This window comes from Hypanus sabinus, chromosome 4, assembly GCF_030144855.1.
Source record: "Hypanus sabinus isolate sHypSab1 chromosome 4, sHypSab1.hap1, whole genome shotgun sequence".
In the NCBI taxonomy this organism is placed as follows: domain Eukaryota; kingdom Metazoa; phylum Chordata; class Chondrichthyes; order Myliobatiformes; family Dasyatidae; genus Hypanus; species Hypanus sabinus.
In genome coordinates this window covers 123507720-123535041 of record NC_082709.1, presented here as the reverse complement: position 1 = coordinate 123535041, position 27322 = coordinate 123507720, and the positions used below count along the sequence as shown (strand labels likewise).

Below are 27322 nucleotides of genomic sequence, written 5' to 3'. Positions count from 1 at the left end.
TCAGTTGTTGAGGATGTCCTGCTTTAGGCAAATTTACAGCTTGTATCATATTCTTTCCAGTTCTTGATGACTGACTTAAATGTACTCCAAGGGATATTCAGTGACTTGGAATTTTTTTTGTATCCATCTCCTGATTTCGCTTTTCAACAGTCTTTTTGTGGAGTCGCTTGGAGTGTTCTTTTGCAGTTGGACTTCCCAGTTATAGGTGTATTTTCACTACAATCAATGGAAACACCTTAACTGTACACAGGTGATCTCCATTTAACTAATTATGTGACTTCTAAAACCAATTGGCTGCACGAGTGACAATTTGGTGCTTTATTTAAAGGGGGTGAACACTGACGCAATCAATTATTTTGTGTTTTATATTTGTAATTAATTTAGATCACTTTGTAGAGATATGTTTTCATTTTCTGAGTCCTTTTCTGTTGATCAGTGTCAAAAAGGTCAAATTAAATCCACTGTGATTCAATGTTGTAAAACAATAAAACAAAAACTTCCAAGGGAGGACAAATACATTTTATAGGCAATTGTACAACCAAAAAATACAATGTTCCTCTGAACCCTGATGCACCCACAATAAATATATCACCTACAGCACATAAAATAAAATATTACAATCAATAAGCTAGTCAAGGTTCATTCAAAGTGCTTGTGAAGTGTGCTGAACAGGAGAACAGTATACAGTTTGCTGTCCTAGTGATGAGACCTTGGTGGTGGCAGGGTACTCATTAATATTACAGCCTGGTGAAAGAGGTTGTTAACTAGTCTGGCAATCCTAGTAATGATGCTCCTAACAGCTGTGGGTCACAGAATTTGGGGAATGGGTGGTCGGGATGCTCAACAATGTTTTGGGCTCTTTGTGTACAACACTGTGGTAAATGTCACAAATAGGGGGTGTTATGTATTTAATATTTCAGTTATATTTGATTAATCTTGTATGTATATTATGCAAGGGGGTTTCTTATTGCTGTAAGGGTTTTTTTCTTCTCTTTGTTACTGCGTATGTTAATCAAAATGGCTTCTTTGTTTTGTTAAAAGTAGGAATGCTTCTTTGTTGTGATAAGTGCTTTCTTTCGCAGTTTGTTCAGGTTTAGAATTACTGATAACGAGAATTGTATTTATTTGTTAACCAATTGGGATTAATATTATTCTCTCTCTTTTGAGTCTGTAAATTATTGTTGGCGGGCTTTTGGGGAGGTCAGTGCGAGGGGGTGAGAGAGAGAGGACACGATGCTGTAAGCTGGGCGACGGAACGGACCCCGAGCGGGAGTTCTGATGTCAGGAGGTTCGCCGAGGAGAGGAGATGAAGACAGACATGCCGGGGGTGTTTGATTGGTCATTTCGGGTGGTCCTGAGCTGCGAGTCGAGGAGGTCTGAGGGGATCGAATGGTGGCCAGTAGACTTTGTTAATTGAGCTCCAACAGTCATGCATGAAGTAGTTTGGATCTTTATAAGTTTTGGCGCCTTTTCTTTACTATCTTTTCCTTCATATAAACTGTATCATTATTAATCACTTAGTTCTAGTAATCTCTATAAAGTGTAATCATTTAATCGCATATGGTGTGCTGTCTATTATTTGGCGGGGTTGGGACATCACACAGCATCCACACAAGCTGATTACCCAGTTTGGTGGGGCCGAAGGCTGCTCCCCCCTAGACAAAAGCGAGCTGAGCAAGCCTGAGGCGTGCCAGGGGGCTACAATTACATATAGGTTTGTTAAACAATCTTGTTCATTTAAATAATTCATTAAAGGTTATTTGTAAAAATACATGAATTGCATACAACATCACACCACCATGTTATTTGTGCACACCTCACTCAGAGTAAACTGAAACTACACCAGTATTTTCAGACTCCCATGAGTTTCTTTGAATTAGTTAAATCATTTGAAATTATAAAACATAACACTGGTGACGAGATATTTTTAAGCGAACCCGACACAGCTATTGATCTGTTGCAGCGAGGCATTCAAAATAAAACAGGGCAACACTGAAACAGCACAGCACGTGTCTTCGGAAGGGAAGACACAACCAATTTTTTTAAAGTTTGTAAACAGAAGAATTCTGGGTTTATATTGGAAAAATTGACGTGTTTGATCACTCCATGGGTAATTGGCTCATGTATACTGAGTGATTCAAATAGTATTTTGATGCAAATGCCAAACTTGTAGAAAATGCAACAAAGAAGGACACATTCAAGGAGAATGTTGGGCAAACAACAAGTAAATGGACTGCACAGGGAGAGAAAAAGCTAAAAAGTCAAGTTGCAGTTTCAAAAAGAGCATTAATCTGCATGTGGTGGATGAAAAATTTGATAATGATGAGAGTGACACAGAACTGTGTAGCCTTGAGATTAACAGTGTGCAAACTAACAATAGACAAGCAATATGGATTATGCCAGAAGTGAAGAGCAAATTAATTAAAATGGAATTGGACACTGGTTCAGCTATTTCAGTCACTCCACAAAATGAGTCCTAATGACATTTCAAAGATGTTGAACTGAAGCTTGCAGTAACTGAGAACTTACATTGGAGAAAAGATCACTCCTGTGGGAATGACATTTGTGACAGTGAAATACAACAACCAACAAACCACATTGAGTTTGTATGTGGTAAAAACAGAAGGACCAGCACTGTGTGGACATGCAAACATGAGGAAATCTGCAGATGCTGGAAATTCAAGCAACACACACAAAATGCTCGTGGGACGCAGCAGGACAGGCAGCATCTATAGGGAGAAGGACTGTCGACATTTCAGGCCGACACCCTTCGTCAGGACTAACTGTCAGTCCTGACAACAGCATTTTATCTATGTGGACATGATTGGCTTAAACAACTACAGCTCGATTGCAGATTCATCCACAATGTCACATCCCCTGCAATGAAGCCATTTGAAAGTGTATTAAGAAGTGTACTGGATGATGCCACACTCTCTCCATGCCAAAGACAAACTATTGCACAATAGATGAGAAACAGGTGTTGATACCAACCTCTGTGCCTCTGGTTGGAAATGATGTTGGATCAAGGCAGGATCACGCAGTTCAGAGGAAGCATGAAAGTGATAAAAGTAGTTGTCCGACCATGACATTTTTTATAGTTAACATATGAAAAAGCTTCAGATGTGTTAAAAAAGCAGTTAATTGTGAAATTAGGCTATATTTTAAGCTGGAAGAAAGCTCAAGGAGTTTCAGGATAGTTGCAAGCATTTGGCTTTTGTGAGCATAAAGAACCAGATTCTACTCTGCATGCATTCAGTTTATTGCATGAACTTCAAGTGGGAGACAAAAAGCTGCTTATAGAAGTAGATACAAAGACCAAAGTCCAACTAGATGAATGGAAGGCCAAAAAAAAGGAGTCAACAGAGGTACAAAAACAGAGGATTCATCGGATGATGTTGCGGATGAGGAAACCAAGAGGAGAGATCAGATCTTAAAGGGAACAATAGAAAGATTAATAAGAGAACACTTCAGTGAACTGAGCGGCTCAGGGCAGGCAGAGCCACGGTCACTTGGTGTGCCAGAAGAAGTGTATCTTCCCAAGGTCAAGATGAGCAAGCTCGAAAGAAGAAAACAAGAGGAAGGGAGAGAAGGAACTTGAGAAAGAAAAGGAAAAGGATCAAAGTAGATCCAGAGAGAAGAGGAGACAAAAGGTACCCTGAACCATCAGAACAACTTCCTGCAGTCTCAGATTCAACTCATACAAGCACCTCGGAGGAGGCCCCAAAACTTGAGATTGTTTTCTCAGCCACAAGTCTCACTGGCCAAGCAGAGTGACCACCTTCTCAGGAAGGACATTATCCCACAAGAGCAAGCAATCCTCCACAACAATGAAACTTTTGGCCTGAATGGGACAATTTAAAATTTACTGTACTGTGGGGGTCTGTATATAGTAGTTGTATTATATAGTATACTGCATATTCCATGGAGATGCATCCTCTATTGAGTTGGGTTTATAACAAAGCAGGGAGAAGTGTTGTGTGTTAAATATTTCAGTATTAGTATTCAGTATTCAGTAATCTTCTACATTTATTGATTTATTAAGCATTCTTGTATAAGTAATTCATTACAGCTTATATGCAAAAATATGTTAATTGCATCCTTAACCCCATTTAAAGCAAACTCAAACACTCCTGTATTTTTTGACTCACGTGAGTTTCTTTGAATTAGTTTAATGTTTCAAAGTTACAAGTCATAATGGGGGAGAGGGATTTACTACACCCTGTAGGGTCCTACAGATAAATGCCCTGTACCACATTCTGTACCATACAATGATGCAGCCAAGCAGGACACTCGCGAAGGTGCTCCTGTAGAAAACTGTTAGAATGAGGTCAGCAAGCCTTGTTTGCCTCAATCTCCTCAGAAAGTGTAGACACTGCTGTGCCTTCTTGTTGTGGGTCCAGTTTAGATCATCCATTATGTGCACACCAAGGAACTTTGCACTCTTCACTCCATGGCTGAACTATGCTTTCCTGAAGTCAACAATCATCTCTTTTGTCTTGACCATTTTGAGACTCAGGTTGTTGTTCTCACGCCATTTGACGAGTTGCTCTATGTCCTCTCCGTTTGCTGACTCAGCATTGTTGCTGATGAAGGCAACCACTGTCGTGTCATCAGCGAACTTGATGATGGGGTTTGAGGTGAACCTGGCAGTGCAGTCGTGAGTCAGCAGTGTGAACAGCAGCAGGCTGAGCACACACAGCACTAGGGGGCACCAGTGCTCAGCGTGATGGAGTTTGAGATGTTGCTGCCAACTCAGACTGATTAGGATCTTTCTGTCAATAAGTTAAAGATCCAGTTACATAGAGGGGAGCTGAGTCCCAATGAGGACAGTTTACCCACCAGCATTTGAGGGATAATCATGCAAAATGCTGAGCTGAAGTCCATGAACAACATCCTAGTGTAAGTGGAATCATGTTCTAGATGGGAAAGGACAGAGCGGAGGGCCAAGGCTATGACATCATTAGTCCACTGGTTTGAGTGGTAGGGAAAGAGGAAAAGGTTCGATATAGCTAGAAGATGGTATTTTATAAGATCCATTACCAGCCACTCAAAGCACTTCATGCAAAATGCTGGGGGATCTCAGCAGGCTCGGCAGCTCCTACAGACAGTCGATGTTTTGGGCCAAGACCCTTCATCAGGACTCACATGTCCCGATGAAGGGTCTCAGGACAAAATGTCAACTGGTTACTCTTTTCTATAGATATTCCCTGGCCTGCTGAGTTCTTCCAGCATCTTGTGTATGTTGCTTGGACTCCAGCATCTGCAGATTTTCTTGCCTTAAAGCACTTCATGGTTGTTGAAGTGAATGCCACTGGGCACGAATCATCTAGGCCAGTTACTGTCACTCCCTTGGTCACTGCAATGATGGCAGCTGCATTGAAGACTGCAGAGACACTGGACCGTTGCAAAGAGATGTTAAAGATGTCTGTTAAGACCTCTTTTAACTGGTCTGCACAATCCCTCAGCAACTGACCAGGTATCTTATCAAGTTACCAGACAGCCTGCTTCTTTAAAGAAGTTTATTTCCTCATGTTTCATTGGTTAATTAAAGATCAGCTTTATTGTTAATGGCACATTTTACAGGATGTTTCGATGAATATGGGACACATAAAGCTAAACATATTTTTCTTCATCTAATTGCCTTAAACCTGAGCTTCCAGTTCAGGGGAGTTCTGCCACTGTAAACATATTTTCTTTATTAAAACCATTCTGATTTTAAACACCACGCCGAACTCTCTCTATCTTTTCAAATGTACAGCGAAGAACCCGAGTTCCTTCAGTATCGCCTCTAAACTTCGGCCCCACATTGCTGATTAAAAAGCAGAAGGAGACAGACGCTGGAAATCAGAAATAAATGCTGAATCTGACAGAAATACAAAATACTCAGCAGGTGAGATAGCATCTGTGGAGAGGGAAATGGAGCTAACCTTTCAAGGTCAATGGCCTTGAAGAGTTCTGATGTTGGATTACTGACCTAAAATATCAGTTGCTTTTCTCCACACAGGTACCACCTGACTTTGATTTTCTGGTGTTTGGTTAAATCTCCTCCATGTCCTTCAGGCCCCGACTTCCTTTCAAGCCACAGACGGTCAAAAATGAACACAGTGATCTCTAGGGGAGGCAAAATAAACCTTTTATTGAGGTTTATTCTGAATATCTGAGGGTATCTTCCACTTTGAACTCTCCTCCTACTAATTCAGTCATCATATAAATTTCCTTGTAAAGCAAAATTGGAAGACACCAAAAGGCAATAATGAGTGTGTTAAAGGACGTTAGAAAAGACACGGCTTCACCTCCCCTCCTAACTTTCCCTGTAAGTGTTGGTTATAAAAAAGGAAATCCTACTTGTATCAAACACATGAATATTCGTTAGAGAAAGCAAGTGAGGTCTTTAAGACTATGTCCACACTAGGCGAGATAAATCCGTTAACCGAAGCTTTTTCTCTTCGTTTTTACCCTCCATCCACACTAAAACAGCGTTTTCGTCTCCCAAAACCGGAGCTTTTCAGAAACGCTTTCCAGGGTGGGTATTTTTGACAACACTGTTCGGGCAGATCAATGTGGATGGGGTAACCGGAGACTTTTGAAAGCACCATCAGACGGCAGCGTGCTATTTCATTGTTTTTTTGAACACAATTTCAGAACAGATGGCAATGAGACTGAAGTCAGAAGAGTTAGAAATGTACTCACCAAGTACTTTGACCCATAACTTACTGAATAAATAAGTATACTCACTTTGCCCTGTTTTCTGTCCTTGCTCGTATAAAGGTGGTTTACCTTTTTATGCAAGTACTTCTCTGACAATAGAAGTGTAACAGCCTAATGTAACATTGTATGGAAATACAAGATAATACTGATGCAGGCATGCTTTATACATTTAACAAGGTGCTTTATTAATGCAACAGAGTTAGTCAGTTTTTCAATGTTCATCGTCAGCCGGGCCAATCTGTCCGTGAACTCCGTCGGTTACCACCATACGCTCCAGTATTTGTTTTTTTTTACTTTTAAGTTCTCCTGTGTGAGAGCCAACAGCTGTCCTTCGTTTTAAGTTTTTCTAGTCTGTGATTACACAAACGCGCACTTTCACGGCGAGATTCGACACCAAACATGTCGCTTGTTTTCGATAGATGTGTCCTATGCATGCCCAGTAGGAGGAGATTCGCTGAAATCTCCATTTCAATGTGGATAGAGATATTTTCAAAAACGCATAGTGTGGATGCCTATCGCTTTTACGCAAAACCGGCATTTTCAAAATTATCCACTCCAGTGTGGATGTAGCCTAAATCTCATTTCTTTCCTCACTTAAATTTCTAGGTAGGTACAAATATTTGAAGGGCACAAGTCATCAGTTACAGAGTTGGTCTCATAGCAAATAAGTTACAAATTTAACTGAGAAACTATTTAATTTTGTGGCATCTGTGATGTGTCAGACATAAGTCAGTGTTAGTAGGTTATGAAATTATAGCAATCCTGCAGTTGGGAATCTGTGCTAATTGCAGAGAAAGAGGTGTGGGGGGGGGGGGGGGTGTGGAAAAATAGCCTAATCAAAATGTGCAAATTAACATGCTAATAGAAGATTTTTCCATTCTGATAGAGTGGTAATTGAACCATAATCCCTGGATATTGATACAACAGGAGACTGTTTTAATCAATTTAACTGGGACATTTTAAAAAATCTGGGTGCACAATTACTACTACTAATTATCAGTACTAAGAATTAAAAAGGCTTATATTTTAAACTTCCCAGTTTTGAAGATCATACAGTATTCAAGCTTGTTACTTGTTTGTATTTGGAAAGTTCCCTTCACAAAGCCAGAATTATCCCCAACATGAATTCTGCTCCATAGATTGAAGCAGATTTAGAATTTGTTCGTGAAAATGAGTTGCAATGAGGAAAAATTAATTGATTACCTCAAAATAAAAGGTTGGGCACTAAGATATTAAAGCAAGTATTGATTTCATAGAAACATAGAAAACCTACAGCACAATACACGCCCTTCAGCCCACAAAGTTGTCCCTACCTTAAAAATTACTAGACTTCCCCATAGCCTTCTATTTTTCTAAGCTTCATGTACCAAGCCATCAGAGAAGCAAAGTGTGCACACGCCCAGCGAATCCACCGCCACTTCCAGGACAGTGGCGACACGCGGCCCATGTGGAAGGGCATTCAGGACATCACCAACGACAGGACAACATCACCTGCCTGTGCTGGTGATGCCTCTCTCCCAGATGCGTTGAACGGCTTCTACACTCGTTTTGAGGTGGAAAATGACGTGGTGGCGAGGAAGACCACTCTTCCTCCCAATGACCAGGTGCTGTGTCTTACCGTAGCCAATGTGAGGAAAACTCTATACAGGGTCAACCCACAGAAGGCTGCTGGACCAGACAGTATTCCTGGCAGAGTGCTCAGTGAGTGTGCAGACCAGCTAGCAGATGTTCTCACTGACATCTTCAACATCTCCCTGAGCAGCGCCGTCGTTCCAACGTGCTTCAAGGCCGCCACCATCGACCCTGTGCCGAAGAAGTCTTTGGTGTCCTGCCTCAATGACTACCATCCCGTTGCACTCACATCCATCATCATGAAGTGCTTCGAGAGGCTCATCATGAGACACATAAAGACCCTGCTGGACCCCCTGCAGTTTGCGTACCGTCCCAGCCACTCAACAGACGCCGCCACCGCCACCTCCCTCCACCTGGCCCTCATCCACCTGGACAAAAAAGACACATATGTTCGAATGCTGTTCATAGACTTCAGTTCAGCATTCAACACAATCATTCCTCAGCTCCTGATAGGGAAGCTGAGCCTGAACACCTCTCTGCAACTGCAGCCTAGACTTCCTGACTGGGAGACCTACCTCAGTCAGACTGGATCGGGAGCAGCATCTCCAACACCATCACACTGAGCACGGGGTTTCCCCAGGGCTGTGTGCTCAGTCCACTGCTGTTCACTCTGCTGACCCATGACTGTGCTGCAACACACAGCTCGAACCATATCATAGAGTTCGCCAATGACACGACCGTGGTGGGTCTCATCAGCAAGAACGATGCGTCTGCTTACAGAGAGGAGATGCAGCGGCTAACGGACTGGTGAAGAGCCAATAACCTGTCTCTTAATGTGAACAAAAGAGATGGTTGTTGACTTCAGGAGGGCATGAAGCGACCACTCCCCGCTGAACACCAACAGCTCCTTGGCAGAGATTGTAAACAGCACCAAATTTCTTGGTGTTCATCTGGCGGAGAATCTCACCTGGTCCCTCAACACCAGCTCCGTAGCCAAGAAAGCCCAGCAGTGATGGCTGAGAAAAGTCCATCTCCCACTTCCCATCCTCACCACATTCTACAGAGGATGTATCAAGGGCATCCTGAGCAGCTGCATCACTGCCTGGTTCGGGAATTACAGTGTCTCAGATCGCAAGACCCTGCAGTAAAAAGTGAGGTCAGCTGAGAAGATCATCCGGGTCTCTCTTCCCGCCATCACAGACATTTACAATACACGCTGCATCCGCAAAACAAACAGTATTGTGAAGGAACCCATGCACCCTTCACACAAACTCTTCTCCCTCCTGCCATCTGGCAAAAGGTACCGAAGCATTCAGACTGTCACGACCAGACTGTGCAACAGTTTCTTCCCCCAAGCCATCAGACTCCTCAATACCCAGAGTCTAGACTGACATCTACATCATTTATTATTATATTGTAATTTGTCCTCTACTGTGCCTATTGTCTTGTTTATTAATTATTGTACTGCCCTGCACTGTTTTGTGCACTTTATGTAGTCCTGAGCAGGTCTGTAGTCTAGTGCAGTTTTTACGTTGTTTTACGTAGTCTAGTGTTAGCCTTGTGCTGTCTCACATAGTCTAGTGTAGTTTTGTGTTGCTTCATGTAGCACCAGGAATGTTGTTTCGTTTTTACTGTGTACTGTACCAGCAGTTTATGGTCAAGATGACAATAAACTTGACTTGACTATCTAAAGGTCTCTTAAAAGTCCCTATCGTATCTGCCTTCACCACTGTTGCTGGCAGCCCATTCCACACACTCACCACTCTCTGCATAAAAGCTTACCCCTGACATCTCCTCTGTACCTACTCCCCAGCACCTTAAACCTGTGTCCTCTTGTGCCAACCATTTCAGCTCTGGGGAAAAGCCTTTCACTATCCACACGATCAATGCCTCTCATCATTTATACACCTCTATCAGGTCACTTCTCATCCTCTGATGCTCCAAGGAGAAAAAGCCGAGTTCACTCAACCTGTTTTCATAAGGCATGCTCCCCAATCCAGGCAACTTCCTTGTAAATCTCCTCTGCACCCTTTCTATGGTTTCCACATCCTTCCTGTGGTGAGGCGACCAGAACTGAGCACAGTACTCCAAGTGTGGTTTGACCAGGGTCCTATGTAGCTGCAATATTACCTCTTGACTCCTAAATTCAATTCCACGATTAATGAAGGCCAATATATCGTATGCCTTCTTAACCACAGCGTCAACCTGCGCAGCTGCTTTGAACGTCCTATGGACTCAGACCCCAAGATCCCTCTGATCCTCCACACTGCCAAGAGTCTTACCATTAATACTATATTCTGCCATCATACTTGACCTACCAAAATGAACCACCTCACGCTTATCTGGGTTCAGAGGAAAGGGAAGAGATGGTGTTGATTGATTCAATTTATATTGTGTTTTACCACTGGGTAGGCAGAACTATCTAAAAACAAATCCAAATATATTTGAATCCTCACTGAAGTTACATCATGATGGTGCGCGCACGCACACACTCAGTATATCTATTTATCTGTATATAGATATCTCTCTCTATAAATATATATATATATAATGCATTGAGTTGCTAAATGGGTGCTCAACTGAAACGTGAACTGCAGCCAGTCGTAATTGTTAGCATCTTTGAGGCTGGGATTTGGGGGGAAAAGGGGAATGAAGGTGATGATAGTGATAAGAAATTTGGTGGTGACAGGAAAAATGCAAGAGAATAAATTAGACTGTAAGCATTCTTTCTCCTAATAGAATAGGATTTCTATGAAATACTTCTCCTTCTGCCTACAAGGAACATAAAACTCCCTTACTCATTTCCAGTATCCTTTCATATCTCACAAAAGACAATGACTCAGCCACTCAAGGGTCAGAACAGTGAATAGACAATGCACAGCAAGGGCTCCATTCATTTGCTCACCCATAACTGCTGTTAGGTTCTTAATTTGCTTACCCAGAGGTCAAAGAACAACAAAATGACATGTTGGCCAAGAAATTCCTTGGATGCCATTTTACTGATGTTAAGTAATGACCCCAGTATTCTGTTAAAAACAATGTGAAATGCATTAGCACCAATTGTTGAACTGGGGTAGTTTCAGAAATAGTGTGATTTTAAGGGATGGATCCTTGATTAGCAGATTCTTTCCCAAGTATGAGTTTAGGAAGTAGCCCTTAATAAGGGCCACACTGCAATACAGCCAGACTCCCAGCTGGTGATGAGGAAGGAGTACAGTCTTAAATGGTAGGAGAGGAGTGGAGTTTGCCAAGGTCTTCTCATTGGAACATAGTCTTCTGAAGAACAGTACGTGCAAGGGGCAGTTTTATTGTGCAAAGGGCACTCTTGAAATGAGCAGCGTGTAAGAGCTCAAATCATTTCCATGAAGCTTGCACTCTTGAAAGATTTGCAATGTAGTCAAATGCCTCTTTCTATGTATGAATGTAAAAACAGAAGATTCCCATATTTATAGTTGACTGACCTGTTAATTATTTCTAGCATTTTCTGAGTTCTGTTGCTAACGCAGAGACTTACTCAAAATGGCATCCTGCATAGCTAGAAGCTGCCAGCTGCCAAAACAGCTGAGATCCAGTGTGGGAGACTGTGATATGAAGTTCTTTCTTCCTACCTCCCACATTATTTTAATACCCAAAGAATGATGCAGAGTGTGGCTGAATTTCAATCCCCACTCAGGGTCTCTGTTTCTGGGATGGCTCAGAATTAGAAAGGCAAGTGGACCACATGCAAGTGGAGCATCAATTTGTCAAAATGAATCAAGCAGTGTAGGTGTTCCTCTGACAGAATGCAGCTTTGCTTTGCTTTGCTTCAGTTGTTTATGATTTAAGATCCAGTTATAGACGAAGACCTATTTTGACAAGGAAGCAATGAATTCACAGGATCTGGAGCCTGTTACTAATTAAGATTCCCACTCTTGCACCCACACGGAGATGCCTTATGTCAGGAAATCTTGTGTACTGTTACACAACTCACACATTTAGAATCGACGAAATTCACACAAAAGAAGTGGCTGGCAAGACTGAGTGGCAGAAAACTTTGCTCAAATCAACAACCATCTGCCAAGATGACAAGACCTTTATCATTGGCACTATTGGGCCTCTCACCCGTTAAAGTAATACAGCAATAAATACATGCTATCTGTATTTTTAGTACTGGTGCTTAAAGTAGTTGTTATATGTTTACATATTCATGACTCCTTTGGCATGTTGCTTCTTTTGTTGATATTTATAGATCACTGCAATAAACAAATCACCAAATTTCATTCTGTTTTGGCTCTTTCAAATACTGTTCATAAAGGAGAAGTTGATATCATTTGGATTAGATATGCCTTTATAAGATCAAAAGTACATGTATATCAGCATATACAACCCTGAGATTCATTTTCTTGCAGGCATACTCAATAAATCCATAATAGAATAATAATCATAGTAGAATCAGTGAAAGACTGCACCAACTTGGGCACTCAAGTAGTGTGCAAAAGACAACAAACTGTGAAAATGCAAAGAAGAAAGAAATAATGATGATGATGATAATGATAATAATAAGCAATAAATATCAAGAACATGAGATGAAGAATCCTTGAAAATGAATCCATTGGCTGTGGGAACATTTCAATGACGGGGCAAGTGAAGTTGAGTGCAGTTATCTTCTTTGGTTCAAGAGCCTGATATTTGAGGGGTAATAACTATTCCTGAACCTGTTGGTGCGAGTCCTGAGGCTTCTGGACCTTCTTCCTGAAAACAGCAATGAGAAATGGGCATGACAAGGGTGGAGGGGTTTCCTGATGATGGATGCTCCTTTCCCGTGACAACGCTTCATGTGGATATGGTCAATGGTGGGGAGGCCTTTACCTGTGATAGACTGGGCCATATCCACTACTTTTTGTAGGGTTTTCCATTCAAGGGTATTGGTGAATCCATACCAGCTGTGATGCGGCCAGTCAACATACTCTTTATTACACATCTATAGAAGTTTGTCAAAGTTTTACATGTCAGGTCAAAATTCACTAGTGTCCAAGAAGGCAGTGGGGATTAATTAAAACACAGTTACATGAAAATACGCTTTGCCCTTAAAATCATACTTTCAAAATTTTATAAAATTATAAAACTTTTAACAGGTTCAAGTATGCAACAGAAAAAAAAGTTGTTGCGAATCCACAAGGGGACTTTTTATTTTAATGAAGCCATAATTGGTATTGCTTGTAACGTAATAAGGACAATTTTACCTTTATGTTCCCGAACATTGAGTACCCAACTTAATTCTGCTTCTAAACCCCACCCCTGATTCACACCTGAAAATTTCAGATCCACATTACTAGCATGAAGGAATCCAATCACAATACTGGATTCAATTAGTTGAGAGCAGGTGGGTCATTAACAATTGCAAAGAGCTCAGGACCAGTCTGCTCTGATACTACACTGTATCTTGTGTAATAAAGCTTAAGACCTCTGAAATGTTTGGATTATTCTGTGGAATACAGAACCCTAAAACAGTTAAAAAATAATCAGTCTTTAAATCTGATGTCGGAATAATGCCAGTAAATTTAATTTTAAGCCCGTTATTACCGTTCGCTTTGCGCTCTTAAACTATCCTGTTTTATTCGATTACTTGCTTCTGAGGCAGTTCAGTTAATAATCAATTCTCTTTTGCTCTGAGCAGTGTAGTAGCTTATGAAAGTTGTCCATCTCCTTGGAGATTGTAAATTATGCACAGAAACTACAGATGTTAAGTCCAGAAATTTGAGTGTGTAGAGTTCAGTGCTACACAATTGAAAATGTACTAGCCATGGAGTGAAATATGATAACTACATTTCCAGGTTATTCTACGTTACTCTAAAAAATTGATTGGGCACTTCCCAATGTAATCTTACTTGTTCCCTGAGGCATTTTAATAGCACAGAGTTAGAGATCTTAGGAAGAAAATTCTGATGCTTATTTTCATACTTTCATCCTTTGGTATTTTGCCCAACAGGACATAAGACTAATGTTTCGCTCTGCATTCTGATGTGGGTTATCTTTCATTTCTAAAACATATACGTGAAAATTTTGCACATTGTATGTTCACAACTGTAATGGATGCTGTGTACATCACAGGATCTACAACTATTTAATGCATCTATTCATGCAAAATCAAAATCCTAGACCCTAAAGTCAATTTTTTATTCAATAGTATATCATTTTGACATATCCAAGGTATTCCCTCGTCTGTTAAGAAAATAATGGCTTTGAACATGGAAATATTTTTCATATATACATTGTTGAGTAAAGGGCATTTAGAATAGTATTATATGAATTCAGTATTCAAAATATCAATTATGATATTATTCAATTACCCATAACTCTTCAATTAAGTTTCATTTAAATTTAGTAGTAAGCTAAGTGTGTAAATTTCATAACTTTAAATTGCATTGAAAGCTCATTATTTTCAAACTCACTTTTTAAGTCACTGGTTGAAGTGGTGAAACATCAAGATACCACTTCAGTAGTAGTTTTTTTTAGAAAATGCAGTATTAATTTTTTATTGGTAATTGTAAGCTGAGATTCCTTCAAATCAGCAAAATTTCTTGAAATCAATATAAATGAAACATAAATAGAAAATGCAGAGACAACAACTGCCATAGTATCTATTCAGTATTTTTCAACAGCAGACTTTAGATAAGGAAATAATAGATATGTGCTTTTAATCACTGTAGTTGTTTATTATTTTCAACTGTTAAATTATTTAGCCCCTTTTAAACACTGGAAGTAGAAACATGGAACAGTACAGCACAGGGACAGGTCCTTCAGCCCACTGTGTTCTGCTAAACCAGCTAAAAAGCAAATCAACAACCAAACACTAATTCCTCTTACCAACACAATGTCCATATCCCTCCAAATGTCTCTTAAAAGCCTCTGATATATTTGCCTCTACCACCATACCAGGCGGCGCATTCCAGGCATTCCACTTGCTGAGTAAAAAAACTTACCCCTCACATCCCCTTTGAAACTATCCCCTCTCACCTTCAGTGTATGCCTTCTGATATTAGACCTTTTAACCCTGGAAACGGATACTCTCTGTCCACTCTATATATGCCTTTCATAATCTTATAAACTTCCATCAGATCTCCTTTCGGCCTCTGGCATTCCAGAAAAAAAAACAACCCGAGTTTATCCTGCCTCTCATGATAGCACATGCCCTCTAAACCAGGCAGCAGCCTGGTAAACCACTGCTGAACCCTCTCCAAAGCCTCAACACCCTTCCTATAGTGGGGCGACCAGAATTGTGAGCAATACTCCAGATATGGTCTATCCAGAGTTTCATAAAGTTTCAACATAACTTCTTGACTTTTGAACTCAATGCCTTGACGAATAAAAGCAGGCATTCCATAAGCCTTCTTAACCACCTTATCGACCCGTGTAGCCGCTTTCAAAAAGCTATGAACTTGGATCCCAGGATCTCTGCTCAGCAACACTGTTAAAGGTCTTGCCCTACCAAGGTGGAAAATCTGACATTTATCTGGGTTAAACTCCATCTGTCATTTCTCTGCCCATTTCTGCAACTGATTTATATCGTGCTGTATTCCTTGCCATTTTTCTACACTATCTACAACTCCACCAATCTGGGTATCATCTGTAAGCTTACAAACCACCCATTTACATTTTCATCCAGGTCATTTCTATAGATCACAAACAGCAGAAGTCCCAGCACAGATCCCTGCAGAACTCCAGCTCAAACAAGACCCTTCAACCACTATCCTCTGTCTTCTATGTACAAGCCAGTTCAGAATCCAAACAGTCAATTCGCCATAGGCGCCATGTACCTTAATCTTCTGGATTAGCCTCCCATGACGGACTTTGTCAAATGCCTTAATAAAAATCCATGTAGACAACATCCACTGCCCTACCCTCAACAACCCCTCTCATCACCTTGTCAAAAACTCAGTCAAGTTGGTAAGGCACAACCTGCCATACTGGCTCTCCCTAATTAGGCCATGGGTTTCCAAATGCTCATATATCCTAACCCTAAGAATAGTCTCCAGCAGTTTCCCTACAACAGACAAAAGACTCACCGTCCTGTACTCCCAAGGATTTTCCCTTGTCCCTACTTAAATAGAGGTACAACATTAGACACTCTCCAGTCCTCCAGGACCTCGCTTGTGGCTAGAGAGGCCACAAAGATACTGGTCAAGGGGCCAGCAATCTCGTCTCTTGCCTCCTTCAATAACCTGGGGTAAATTCCATCAGGCCCTAGGGACGTATCCACCTTAATACTCATTAGGAGGCTCAACACTTACTCCTCCTTGGCCTCCAAACACCCTTTTATTTATTTATATATATAAAACACATATTACATATTACAAAAACATACTCAGCACAGACCACATCATTTTCCTTGGTAAATACTGAAGTAAAGTCTCATTAAGTACCACACTCACATTCACTGTACCCAAACAAATGTTCCCCCCTTTATCCTTGAGTGGTCCGACCCTCTTGCTCTTGATGTATGTATAAAATGCCTTGGGATTTCACTTTAATCCTACTTGCCAAGGACTTCTCATGCCCCTCCTGGCTTTCCTTATTCCCTTCGTTAGTTCTTTTCTTGATTCTTTATGCTCCTTATGTACTTTGTTAGATCCTAACTTCTGAAGATTTACATACTTTTCCTTTTTCTTCTTCACTAAATTCATCATCTCCCTGGATGTCCAAGATTCTCTTCTCTTTCCATCTCTGTCTTTCCTTCTAACAGGAACATAACTTTCCTGTACTTTGTACAATTGATCTTTAAACACCCTCCACCCTCTGATGTAGATTCTCTAGAGGCAAGGTGTTCCTAATTAATGCTTCTTTGTTCCTGCCTAATGCCCTCGTAATTTGCCCTACTCCAATTTAAAGCACTCCCGCAAGCACCATACCTATCCTTACTGTAAAGTTCTGCAGAGATTATAACTTCAGCTGCAAAATATTGATAATCCATTTTTATTGATTGGAATACAACTTTAGAGACAGCATAAAACCAGTCACATAATTGTTTTAAACAAGATACATTTTCTGCCTTCAACTCCAACTTTTCCACCGAGATAATTCCCTTCTTGCTTATTTTAAAACTGTTGACTTTTTATTAAACAAGGCTTACAGAGTTCAATACATCAATATAAGTACCTAATGTAGCACATCTGCCTATTTATCACTATAATGGTTTTGAAAATTGGTACTGAACCTAATTATTTATGGGCTCACAAATCAGCAGAAATTGATCATTTCAAATCAAACTAAAGATGGCAAAAATAATCACTGACACTAGAGCTCATTGAAGAAACAAAGAAGCAACAGACTTTCTCAAAAGGATTATGTTTCCCTTACTTGTTGTACAATAGTAGTCAGTTCCAGGCAGAGCTGAATGACATTGTTTCGAGTAACTGAATAGTCTGTCACAGCAGCAAATGGAGATCTGGGAAAAAAGTAAAGTTGTAAATATAATTAATGTAATGCATAACAAAAAACAATTGCAGGTCAGGCAGCTCTATTTTACAAAGTCCAATACATCAATAATAGAATTAATTAGGCTTTGCCTAAAGTGACAATCAACATATTAAAATTTCAATACAAGTCGGAACACAGGATTAAACAGTGAGTCAATCATTCTGAAAAACGTAGCAAGAAACAGTAAATTCAAATGGTACAATTTAAAAATACAGATCTTTAGTTAAAATATAATCTACAGCTGACCTATTTTAAGTGAAAAAGAGGAAGATTCACTGGAATAAATATGTTTTCCAATTTTATTCAAACCATAAAATGCAAAAGTTGTCACATTTTTTAGGTTGCATGTGTAGGATTTATCATGTAGAATGGTGCTGGACCTTACAGAGCTCTAATGCTGAATGGTAGCATTTAACTCAACAAAGGGGCAGTTAAAATATGCTTTCCATTTATGCCATATTCCTCCTCAGCAACATCTCCAAGTGCTTCCCACATGATAAGCTATTTTGAATGCAGAAAGCAAATCAGACAGCTTTTTTCCCCCACACAGCAACATCCTACAGCCAGCAGTAAATGGAATATCAATATAATGTTTAGATGTTGACGGATAAAAAACTGTACCCGACAAGAAGCAAAAGATAGTTGCATCACTTCACGGAGAATCCTTGCTGTATCTCATGGAGCTGGTTGTTATATAAAGAATCCTCTGATTGATGATCCAGCTGAACTAGTGGTCCAAACTATGTTCATAAGGTTGCATTTAATATGATAATAAAGTTAAAACAAGGGGAATTCAAGGAACATAAAGAGCAACAAGAAGGCAATCCAGGAGGAAACTTGTCAACTAGTTTCACAGAAAGAGAGTTCATAGAAACACCGATTACATTACACCCTTGGGACTTCATTAGTGTCAGACGAGCAAAGTTTCTGAACTACTGGATGTAAGTCTATTAATACCCAAACACTTTCCTAGTTCATCTTTGGTTTAACAATGATATAGGAAATTTTACAGTGAACTCAGTAAACTTTCGGGGAGTGGGTCTCCAGGCTCTAGATTTGGCTGCAAGCCGACACACATTCCTGACTCCTGCAGTTTTGGACCCCCACCCCTGTTCCAGCTAAACACCGTGCCCACAATCCAGATCCCAAAGCCAGTGGTGTTCCAGACTCAAAGCTCTGGCCACATGTCCTGCTCACATTCCAGACTAATGAGCAAGCCAGATTTCCAAAAAATTGAATCCCAGATTACCGGATGTTCACTAGTATCGCAAAGTAAATCTATCATTATATTTCCCAAGACATTGTCGTCAGACAGTCCTAGATCTAAAATTTAATGTTTATCATAGTTCCACGGGCACCCCAATAATGCCTGTATCCTGGAAGTCTCTGCATTAATAATGGTCAGGCTTATAGCTATATGAGTGCTGTGGGAGTAACCTCACAGTAATGTCTGGCATCTACACATGCACAGCTGAACAACGAAGTCCAGAAACTGCTGTCGGAGCTCCTCCACAATTGCATCCTCTTAAAAACTCAGCATTGAAATGGTTGCAACGGCATGAATTTCTCTTTCCTCTTTTATTACAACCTGAAAGGCCAGTCCTGTACCTTAGCATTGGGTCATCTGTCCTATATTCTTATTATGTGGCTTTCTGTGCATCAGCTTTCTCTGTGTTACCACCCTTTTGATGGTCATTGGAATGTTTATATTGCATTAAAAATGCAATACAAATGAAAGGTTGTGTAATACTTTACTTTTTATGATCTTTGGCGCATAATAGAGAATGACATGAAGGTGTGCTTGGTTTCATTTTGAATGAAAACTTGAAGAAGAACTGAACGTGAAATTTTACACACACTCCTATGCAAAAGGATGACATGGCAGACTACTAATAAACTATCCAATATTTATTTCATGGATTAAATCTCTTCACAACAAAGCAGAAATGTGCTTGCAACTTTGGCTGAGGGAATAGTCATCAGTTGCTGAAAGTAGATTTGGTTACCCTGTGAACAGCTTTACCAAAAATGAATAGGCACTCTTGATTCAATATCTGCTCAACAGTATGAGATAATGGAAGTTGTCCCTTTCAGAGAAACACAATGTATAAAGGACTCTGCCCAGAATAACAAAGTGGTGATTATTCAAGACTCCTTTCATTTAAATTAAGACAGCTAACCAAAAGGAGAAATAAGATATTTCATTAACTTTTCAGACTGGAAGATTTAGATGTATTTTAGAAATGTATTTAGATATTGCCCAAAGAGTAAATAATATAATTACATGCATAAAGCCATGAATTAGGGAGAAATCATTTGTAATAAAATTTAGCATGATTCAAGTTTTAATGGGGGAAGGGTGTGGAGAAGTGAAGGTATGGTGAGGGAGTTGAATGTTGAAAGAGAGGGAATTTTCCCTAGATATTTTATGCTTAAAAGCTTCCTGTAACCAAAATGAGCTGTAAAATCAAATGCCAGTTGAGGCCATCTTCACTAGGTCAATCATTATGCAGTTGACATGCCAGTAACTTGTCTGCCAGCATGCATGCATGCAGTTGGTCACAAAACTTTTGGCAGTTTGGGCTGCACCTGATGCTTCTCCTTACAACTGGATTGCGAAGATACGGTGCTTCAAGAAAATTGCGTCAAAAGTCTACCTTAGAACAGATCAGATATAAATCGTTGATCACATATACAACGTTTGTATATTAAAATATACTGAGAAGTGGTGCTTTGCATTGTTATGAATGTACCACAGCTCTGAGGGGCCGAAGGGTGTGGGGTAGCCCCCTCCTTTGTGAGAATCGCAAGATCACTATTGATTTGGGTCAGGAGACCCAGGAAATGAGAGAGAGACTCTCATTTCTCGAATGTCTCGTTCCCCGGCGATATAAAGCTACGGGACACGGCCATTGTCTCTTGAAGATGTACTTGTATATTGCAATACTGTGCTACATGGAAGCCCTCAGGCAAAGTGGGCTGGTTGAGGGAGGGATTGCATCACCCCCAACCTGATTGACATCTGAGACCCTGTGAGTCAGGGTAAAAGAGGGTCTGTGGGAACAGCCCCTCAGACGCACCAGAAAAAACGCTAGCGATCCTGTAATAGTGGAAGCCAGTGGGAGCAGGCCACGTGCGTTCGGTTCCATTTGCCCCGGAACCGGTGGCTTTTACCACGGGAAAACGGCTTATAGCTAACAACAGGGAAACCAACTCCCCACGACTCGAAGCATTGGCATCATAAAAGAACTGGGCAAGTTTAACCCGTCTTTCTCTCAACCCCAAAAACATTGCAGATTGAACGAACTAACAGTGACTTTTATATTTCCATCGGACAATACATTATCCCCTAGACCGGGGGTCGGCAACCCGCGGCTCCGGAGCCACATGCGGCTCTTTTACCTCTGTGCTGCGGCTCCCTGTTGCTTTGGGAAATAATTGGTCTTTTGCAGCATCCGCGCCCATGGGGGCCAGGTTGAGGGAGGCTTAAAAGCAAGGCTGTTTAGTTCGAATAAAGTTATTCGACTGCAGTTTACTGACTGCGTGAGCACACCGCTACAATGTGTTTTTATCGCTATTAATATACGTCACCACTGCCAATACCTGACACCCGTCAGTGCGCGATTTCTTTAATTTTTCGATCCAAGGTAGGCCAACTATGGAGAATTCTAAAAAAAGAAAAGTGACTGAAGAAAACAGAACGTTTAATGATACGTGGACAGATTCATTTGCTTTCACTGTTGACGAGACTGGTTTACCGGTATGCTTAATATGTAATGAGAAACTAGCAAACAACAAAAAGTCAAATGTTGCAAAGCATTTCTAGAATAAATACGCAGCCTTTGCTCAAAAATATCCGGATGGAGATGAGAGAAAAAAAGCCGTTTTGGAACTGATGCGGAAGGTTGATCTGAGCAAAAATCATTTCAAGCAATGGATGAAGTCCGGAAAACCAACGACATACGCTAGTTATATTGCCGCTCAGGAAATAGTCAGGCACGGGAAGCAGTTTACAGATGGTGAATATATAAAAGAATCTTTCATTAAGATTTCAGAACATCTATTCACGGACTTTAAAAACAAGAGTGAAATTGTGCAGAAAATCAGGGATATGCCCCTCTCTGCAAAGACTGTCAAAGACAGAACCATAAAAATGGCAGAAGACATCACAAGACAGCAAATTAAAGACATCAATTCAGCTGTGGCCTACTCGATTGCCTGTGACGAGTCTAAAGACAAAGGTGATATTGAACAAATAGCGTTGTTCTGCCGGTATGTAAACTTTGCCGGGCCACAGGAAGAACTGACTGAGTTGATACCTCTAAAAGACCAAACACGGGGGGAGGACATCTGTGAGGCTGTCTTGAATTATTTAAGAGCCAAAGGAATAAAGACTACCCACCTGGTGTCAGTAGCTACCGATGGGGGCACCGAAAATGACGGGAACGCACAAGGGAATTGTGGCTTTACTGCAGAAGTCGCTGGACAGAAAGCTGCTGATCTTTCACTGCATCTTGCACCAAGAGGCACTGTGCGCTCAAACATTTCCTCCAGAATGCACAGAAGTAATGGATGTTGTCATTCAGATTGTCAATAAAATAATGGCAAAAAGTTTAAATCACCGTCAATTCCGTTTGTTACTGGACGAGCTGGAAAGCGCATATTCTGATCTCCTGCTGCACAACAAAGTCCGGTGGCTGTCCAGAGGGGAGGTGCTGAAATGCTTTGTCGCGTGTCTGGAAGAAGTGAAAGCTTTCCTGGGCAGCAAAGGGCTGGAAAAGCTACACTTCATGGTAGACATGACAGCGCACCTGAACACGCTGAACACAGCTCTTCAGGGGAAAGGACGTACAGCCCTACACATGTTGGAGGAGTTTTGGCATTCGAGCGCAAGTTGACAGTGCTTGCCAGAGATTGACAGAAAGGCACTTTGTCTCACTTCCCCAATTTGAGAGAGTTCAAACAAGGTCACGACATGATAAGTTCGGAGTATTTACATTCTGCAATCATCGCAATGCAAACATCTTTTGGGAAATGCTTCTGTGAGTTCAGAGAGGAAAAAAACACATTATCCTTCCCGGTCACTCCCCCAAGCATCGATTCATCTCTACTGAATACGACTGCATTGGCAGGTGTGAGTAAACCTGATCTTGAGATGGAACTGGCCGAAATAGCCGACAAAGACATATGGGTGTCCAAGTTTAGACGCTTGACAGCAGACCTTGAAGATGTTGCCCGTCAGAAGGCCGTTCTTGCTCAGAATCACAAATGGAGTGATATTGAAAACCTCCTTAAACCGGACAAACTTGTGTTCGAAACATGGAATGCTATCCCCGACATTTATGTAAACATTAAAAAGTATGCGCTTGGAGTCCTGTCGATCTTTGGATCCACATATGTATGTGAGCAGGTGTTCTCCAACATGAACTTTATTAAAAACAAACATCGTGCACGCCTCACAGATGACAGCTTGCGATCCTGTGTAAAGATGAAGGTGACGTCATACAGCCCTGATGTGCAGATGCTGTGCGCTGAGGTCCAGGAGCAGAAATCCCATTAACCAAGTATGATACATATTTTAATTGCCTATTATTGTAGGAATATTCATATTTTTTCATTGTTCAGTGAAATAGTCCTTTTATTTTTCAGGTTGACAGCTGGCTGACGTTATTTTTGGTTTGCTGCTGGCGGAAAATTTAAGTGCAGCGTTTTTCATAAATACAAGAAGAACTCAAATAGACATTGAGTATTTTACTTAAAAGTAACCTTCAACCCAACGTCTTTTTTTCAGAGTTCAAAATGTTTTTGTTGCATGCAGAAATGTAATTTCGTTTTCTCTGCAGGAGTTCATCAATTTCATAAATGCAACACATTATAGTTTGTTTATACATAGCATAAAGGCAAAAAAAATGTTGTATGCAGTGTTATTTCATTTTAAATGTCAAACGGGTTTTGCGGCTCCCAGTGTTTTCTTTTCTGTGGGAAACGGGTCCAAGTGGCTCTTTCAGTGGTAAAGGTTGCTGACCCCTGCCCTAGACAATGATAGAGCTATTTCTTATTGATTATTATTATTATACCCGCGCTTTTAAATTTAGTATTGATGACGTATATTACCTGTATGTTTGCATTGATCTTATTTTTGTGTCTCTTTATCAATAAGTACTGTTAAAAATAGTACCATCAGACCTCAACGGACCTCTCTATCTTTGCTGGTAAGTGACCCAGTTACGGGGTTCGTAACAAAATTGGGTTTCTCGTCTTGGGATTTGACACCAAATTGGGAGGCCAGTGAATCGGGCTTGTAAGTCCAAAAACTTGGATCTGGTTACGTGGGTAGCCAGACGGGAAACCAGCAAAGATGGACGTGGGTAAATTTATAGAAAACCCGACTCTGGAGGCACTAGAGGCGGCCACCAAAGCAGACTTGATAAATTTGGCGAAGGGGTGAAACCTCGCAGAGGTGAGGTTGTCAATGAAAAAGCGGGAGGTGCGAAGGGCAATAACTCAGTATTATATCGGGAAGAATGTGTTTGCAGCTGAGGTATTGGAAAATATCCCTGAAAAGGTACCAGCTAGTGGGACGACTCAGTTAGAGTTGGAGAAATTAAGGTTGGAACATGCAATTAAGGTAAAGCAGCTGGAAGCAGCTGAGAAGGAGAATGAAAGAGCTGAGAAAGAGAAAGAAAGCGCCAAGAGAGAGAGGTAGCATGTGCTCCAGCTAAAGGAGTTAGAGGTGAAACGGGAGCAGAAAAGAGCGGAGAGGGAGAAAGAAAGAGCTGAGAAAGAGAAAGAAAGCGCCAAGAGAGAGAGGTAGCATGTGCTCCAGCTAAAGGAGTTAGAGGTGAAACGGGAGCAGGAAAGAGCTGAGAGGGAGAAAGAAAGGGAGCATGTGCTCCAGCTAAAGGAGTTAGAGGTGATATGGGAGCAGGAAAGAGCTGAGAAACAAAGAGAGCATGAAATTCAGTTAAAACAGCTGGAAGCAGCTGAGAAAGAGAGGGAAAGAGTGAGAAACAAAGAGAGCACAAAATTCAGTTAAAACAGCTGGAAGCAGCTGAGAAAGAGAAGGAGAGAGAGTATGGGGAGGCAGAGAAACAAAGGAAACATGACTTGGAGATGGAGAAGTTAAGGCAAGGGCGAAGAGATCAAGGGTCAGACCGAGAGGAACAGTTTAATGTTAGTTGGGAGTTGAGGTTAGTCCCTCCATTTGAGGAGACGGATGTTGATAGTTATTTCTTGCTTTTTGAAAAGGTGGCAGTGAATCAGAAGTGGCCCAGAGATCAGTGGGTGGCGCTGTTAAAAAGTGTGTTAAAAGGGAAGGCACAGCGGGCATATATGGCGTTGTCCATGGAGGAGGAAGAGGAGGAGAGTTATGACAAAGTAAAGGTGGCCATTCTCCAGAGTTATGAGCTAGTACCTGAGGCGTATAGACAAAAGTTTAGAAATTTAAAGAAAGGGTAGAATCAGACGTATATCGAGTTTGCCTATGAGAAGGGTATGCTCTCGGACCATTGGTGCACAGCAGAGATAGTGGAGGAGGATTATTGGCGTCTCAGGGAGTTCTGATTAAGGAATTTAAAGGTTGTGTTTCAGAGGATATCCGGATGTATTTGAATGAGAAGCCAAATAAGTCCATCTCAGAATTTGCTAGGTTCACCGATGAATATGCCCTAACCCACAAGACAAAGTTTTCCTCAAATAAAAATTCCCAGAGAGACCATGGGAACGATCGAGAAAGTCCACCGGCTGAGGCAGAGTTCCCACTGGGAGCTAGTGGTAAGGTTGGGGGGGGAAAGGCCAGATGGCCCGAGATTTCCGGGCTTGACCTGTTTTAATTGTGGAAAGGGGGGGGGGGCATATTGCATTGCTTTTCTCCGAGGAAAGAGACAGGAAAAGGGAAAGCAGCAGTCCTTATCGGATGTGCCGTGGTAATCAGTAAATTGGCAAGAGAGCCCCGGGTAGACAGAGTACGAGAAGGGTCTGAGACTTGTCTGTCAAACGGAACTGTGTCTGTGAGGGAGGGAGACACACCAATTCCAGTACGGATCTGGCGAGACACGGGGGCTGAGCTATCGCTGATCAGCAGTAAGGTACTAGATTTTGTTTGCAAGACGGGAATGGTAGCTGTGAAAAGAATAAGTAAAGGGACAGAAATGGTGCCCTTACATAACGTCATTATGGATTGTGAGCTGGTGTCTGGACCAGTTGAAATAGGGGTGCGATCAGACTTCCCGAGAACTGACGCAGACGTCCTTCTCAGTAATGATTTAGCAGGTGGTAAGGATTGGGCAGCAATGACGATGACCAGCCGGCTGGTGAGTGTTGAGGCCCCGCCCCTAGATTCCAAGATCTATCCCGCATGCGCGATCACTCGCAGCATGTCGAGAGAGGCAGCTGAGAAAGGGAGCGGTTTCAATTTGGCCGAGACGTTTTTACTGACCCCGTACCATGAGGGTTTAGAGGGTGGTAAAATGAAGAGTAGTAAAGTGAAAGAGGGTAAGGAAGAGGAGGTAGACCTGCCCTTAGCGAGGAGAAAAGTTCTAGAGGCAGAAGATAAAGATGAGAAACAGCTAGAGCTGTTAAAAGGTCCAGGGTTGGACCTGGATGATCTGTCTGGGTTGGCAGAACTGTTTGAAGAAGTTGAAAATGCTAGGGGTGTTCCCGATAATGAAATGAGGGCAGTCCTAGATGAAAAGGGTGCCCTTACCTTGAAGAAGTCTGATGGGTTGGCAGATGAGGTTGTTTCAGCCCGTGGGGTTGAGTTTATGCCGGAAGGGAGTTACCCAGAGAGTAGCTAGGAGAATCAGGGGAATTTAGAATTTGGACCGGGTATGGATATTGAAAGCCTGAAAGAGGCAAATGTCCCATTTGAGTGTGTCCAAGATGGGGATGCACGTGGTACTGAACCTAGTAACGGAGCTCAGAAAAAGTCTGAGGTATTTGATTCAGTTGAAAGGGACGGCCGTCCTTGTGGGTCAGATAGACTTGGTTCAGTGAAGAAAGGGTTAACCTTGGTAATAGTGGGAAGTGAGAATTCCCAGGTGTTTGTGCTCGACGGTGTGTTAAAAGTTAATGCGGAAATCAAAAGTGGGGAGATAAATATTATTGTTGAAGGAAACAGGAAATATGTAGTTCCCAAATCGAATGAAGAAAATTTAAAGCCTGCGGATCGCTTACAGATTGAGTTGGACGATGACGGGGGTGGGGGGGGCCACACTATTGTTAATCCAGAGTGTGGTGTGAAAAGGCAGAATTTGAAATGCTGTTTGAACAAAGAGTTCGAACTGACAACTAATAGTCTGAAGGGTCCTGAAGAGAGGACTAGCAACCTGTGGAAAATTAAAGAATTAGGTGGAAATTTAGAAGATGGTCTAAGTTTGGAACATGGTGTTGATAAAATAACTCCTATGAAAGAAGCAGGTGAGAGCCTATTTTAACCGGAAAAGAGGCGACGGTTAATGGGGACACCATTTTTAAATAGCAAAAGCTGGTTTTATGGGATTTCGACAAAGCATGTGAATAATAACGACAAGCCCATGGAAGCCTGCCTGTTAAGTTTGAAAGCAACAGAAAGATTAGTATTTGCATG

General features: G+C 41.4%; 1 protein-coding gene across 1 annotated transcript in view; it reads right to left on the bottom strand.

Annotated features, from left to right (window-relative positions):
• cnksr2a (connector enhancer of kinase suppressor of Ras 2a) overlaps window positions 1-27322 on the bottom strand; it is a 579374-nt gene that overhangs the window by 389223 nt on the left and 162829 nt on the right. Inside the window, exon 4 of the mRNA XM_059968066.1 lies at window positions 17617-17704. Coding sequence (XP_059824049.1) covers window positions 17617-17704 — 88 coding nt within the window. The remainder of the gene's footprint in view (window positions 1-17616; window positions 17705-27322) is intronic.